The following is a 3,198-nucleotide window of genomic DNA, read 5'->3' on the forward strand; positions in this document are numbered from 1 at the left end:
GGAAATCTAGGCTGGAAGTACTGGGGAAAAGCTGGTGGTTGGATTCTGGCATGCAATGGGTGGTGTCTGTCCTCTGGGCACTCCTGGGCAGCTCAGTGTGCAGGTGGCAGGAGTGGGAAGTTTGTGTGTCCCTCTCTCCCAAGGGCCAGGAGATGGATGGGGGAGAATCCCATGTCTGCCTACCCTCTCCTCTCACAGCCCTACGCAGGGTTCACCCCGATGCTAGCAATGAGGTCTGGCAGATGAGGGTTTGACGATGGAGCTGAATGCCATGGGGGCAAACCTGCCAGGAAGGGGAGTTGTGGGACATGGAGGTCCTCCGTGCCCCATCCCGTGGCCCTCAGTGGTCCTGATGCTCCTGGACACAGTATGTGCAGCTGCCAGCACTGCCAACTTGGGAAGTGCCATTTCCTGAAAACAACAGCAAAGGGCATGGCAGCACAGTGCAAAGGGCAGGATGGGGCTTGCTTGCTGCCAAGGCTGCATTCCCTCACATTTGTGCTAGGGTTAAAGGGAAACCTGCCCTTCTTGGTGCTTCCGATGGGGGTAAATTAGCTTCTGGGCTGTGAATGGGATAATGGGATGCTGCAGTCCTCCAGGACTTGGAGTCTGTGGGATAGGCCTGTCCTTGGCCAAGTGTGGGGATCATTAATTGCAATTAGTTGCAATTTCATCCCTGGAAGTGTTAAAAAAATATGTAGATGTGGTACTTGAGGACATGGTTTAATGGTGAACATGGTGGTGGTGCTGGGTTGATGGTTGGACTTGATGATCTTAGAGGGCTTTTCCAACCTTAACGATTCCATGATTCTAATTTGTCACTGCTGCTGCCTAAAATTCACTGTGTTCAGATCCCCCATCCCAGTGCTCCCAGGTTGTGCAGGGAGTGGCAGTGGGAGGCTGCTTGGAGTGTGCTGGGAACCCCCAAAGCAGAGTCCTCTGCTCCGGTAAAGACACCGTTCCTAGTTCTGTCATGCCTCTGCATAAGTCACCACTTCCCGTTTTCTCTCCTCTAGAGAGGGCAGCATGTGCCCCTGGGGAAGGAGTGGAAGGACAGATGAGGTCCATTGGGGCTGGCAAGGGGTGGGGAATCCTCTGTAAGGACATGAGAGGGTCAAAAGAATGGGGAGATGCTGTACCCACCAGGGTCAAGGGGCAGATCTGATGGCCCTTGCCCTTTGGATGTGTCCAGCCTGTGTTCTCAGGCACAGAAGTACTTTGGGTCTGATTGCTGAAAATACTTTTTATTTGGAGTTCTCCAGCTAGTCTTTGTGTCCTGGTTTGGTTTAGTGGAAGGTGTCCCTGTCTGTGGCAGGGGGTTGGAACAAGATGAGCTTTAAGATCCCTCCCAACCCAGACCATTCTGTGATTCTATGGTTTGGATGAATGGATCTGTTATAAAATGCAACAGGAATATTTTTCTCGCTTTCTGCCCTATCCTATAGGATTTTTAGATGTGCCCTGATGCCGCAGGGTCTCCTCACTCCTGGAAATGCAGCTCTCTTCCAGTGTGGCTGAACTCAGCTGTGACGAGACAATGGACCCACCTGCTGAGGACTTCCAACAGGTCCTGTCCATTGACCAAATCCGCTCCATCCGTGCCAGCAACAACTACGTGGAGAGACCAGCGGTCTGCTTCCAGCAAGCCCGTTCCAACCCCTCCCTGTCCCAGCCACCACACAAGCAGGAGTGGTCCCAGGACCGCCTGGTGTCTTCCACCTTCCAGGACCTGCACCGCAGCCACAGCCAACAGCACCAGATGCCACCTTTGCAGCCACACCTGAGCCATTCCAGCACAGCCAGCTCAGTCTCCCAAAGCACCACTGCCTCTGACCAGCGTCTCCTGAGCAGCCTGACGCCCTCCCACTCCGGGCACTCCCTCATCCGGACGCAGCCCTGCTCCAGTGAGCTGAAGGTGGAGGAGTCGCCGCTGAAGGGAGGGTCGGAGAAGCCCACCCTGCACACTGGCCACCTCTTCATCTGTGAGGAGTGTGGGCGCTGCAAGTGCGCGCGCTGCACGGCCGCCCGCAGCCTGCCCTCGTGCTGGCTCTGCAACCAGCGCTGCCTCTGCTCCCCCGAGAGCCTCCTCGACTACGGGACCTGCCTCTGCTGCATCAAGGGGCTGTTCTACCACTGCTCCACTGACGACGAGGACACCTGTGCTGATGACCCCTGCTCCTGTGGGCCGGGGTCCTGCTGTGCCCGCTGGGCTGCCATGAGCTTCCTCTCCCTCCTCATGCCCTGCCTCTGCTGCTACTTTCCCACTCTGGGGTGCCTCAAACTTTGCCAGCGGGGTTATGACGGCCTGAAACGACCTGGCTGCCGCTGCCAGAGCCACACCAACACGGTCTGCAGAAAGATCTCCTCCTCCAGCGGCACGCCATTCCCCAAAACACTGGACAAGCCGGTATGACCCTCCCAGGGAGGAGAAGCAGGCTTTGCTCCTCTTCCTCTCCTCTCCCTCCTCCTCCTCTTCTTTCCTCCATCCTCCTCCTCCTTCAGCACCCTCTGCTCTGCAGTGCTCACTCCTACCCATCATCATCTTCTGGGATTGAGACAGGTGAACTGGGGGTCCCCCAGGCTCTGGGACACCCTGGCTGGGCAGCTGGAGCAGCTGACACCTAGCTGGGGGGTAACAGTGGTTTTGCACGTGTGGGAGAGTGGCAGGGGAGGCAGAGCAAGCTGTGATTGCACTCCCTGGCTGTATCCCATAAGGAAGGGTGACCCAGGGGGTCCTTGTGACTCTGCCCCCATGGGAAGGGTGGCCGGGGGTCCTCAGGACTCTGCTCTCAGCAGGTTCAGAAGCTGCCACTGCCCCACGGTGTGGTCCTTCTCCAAGGGGGGGAGAGGCAGGTCGATGCATCCCCTGTGCAGGAGTCCCCTGGGAGCTAGACCTCCTCTGGCTCTTCCTCCCTCTCCAGCACTTTCTGTGGGTGGCCTTTCTCCTCTCAGGTGGCCATAGGTCTGCTTTCCTCCGAAGGGCTGGAATGTTGAGGGGGTCTCACCTGTGGCAGCGGCTTCCCTCTGGGTTTGGGAGCTGCTGGGAGAAGTGAGAGAGCTCCAATATGAGGTGGCACTGTGTTTTTCTGTCTCAAAGAGGAAGGGAAGGTGTAGGAAGCTTTAGAAACCTTCTGGCAGGGGAAGGAGCTATTGGAGGCAGCCCAGCCCACTCGCTCCTGCCCGACTGCAGTGAGGGAA

General features: G+C 57.3%; 1 protein-coding gene across 1 annotated transcript; it reads left to right on the forward strand.

The window, feature by feature from the left end:
• Positions 1-1,528: 1,528 nt before the first annotated feature.
• SPRY3 (sprouty homolog 3 (Drosophila)) lies at positions 1,529-2,413 on the forward strand. The gene has a single exon (XM_009084259.1). It carries the CDS (start codon positions 1,538-1,540, stop codon positions 2,411-2,413), a length of 876 nt encoding a protein of 291 aa, XP_009082507.1. The 5' UTR covers positions 1,529-1,537.
• Positions 2,414-3,198: the final 785 nt, after the last annotated feature.

This window comes from Acanthisitta chloris, unplaced genomic scaffold, assembly GCF_000695815.1.
Source record: "Acanthisitta chloris isolate BGI_N310 unplaced genomic scaffold, ASM69581v1 scaffold3241, whole genome shotgun sequence".
NCBI lineage: Eukaryota > Metazoa > Chordata > Aves > Passeriformes > Acanthisittidae > Acanthisitta > Acanthisitta chloris.

Excerpts from the sequence above, each read along its gene's own strand:
- SPRY3 (XM_009084259.1), top strand. The coding sequence starts at position 1,538 with ATGGACCCACCTGCTGAGGACTTCCAACAGGTCCTGTCCATTGACCAA.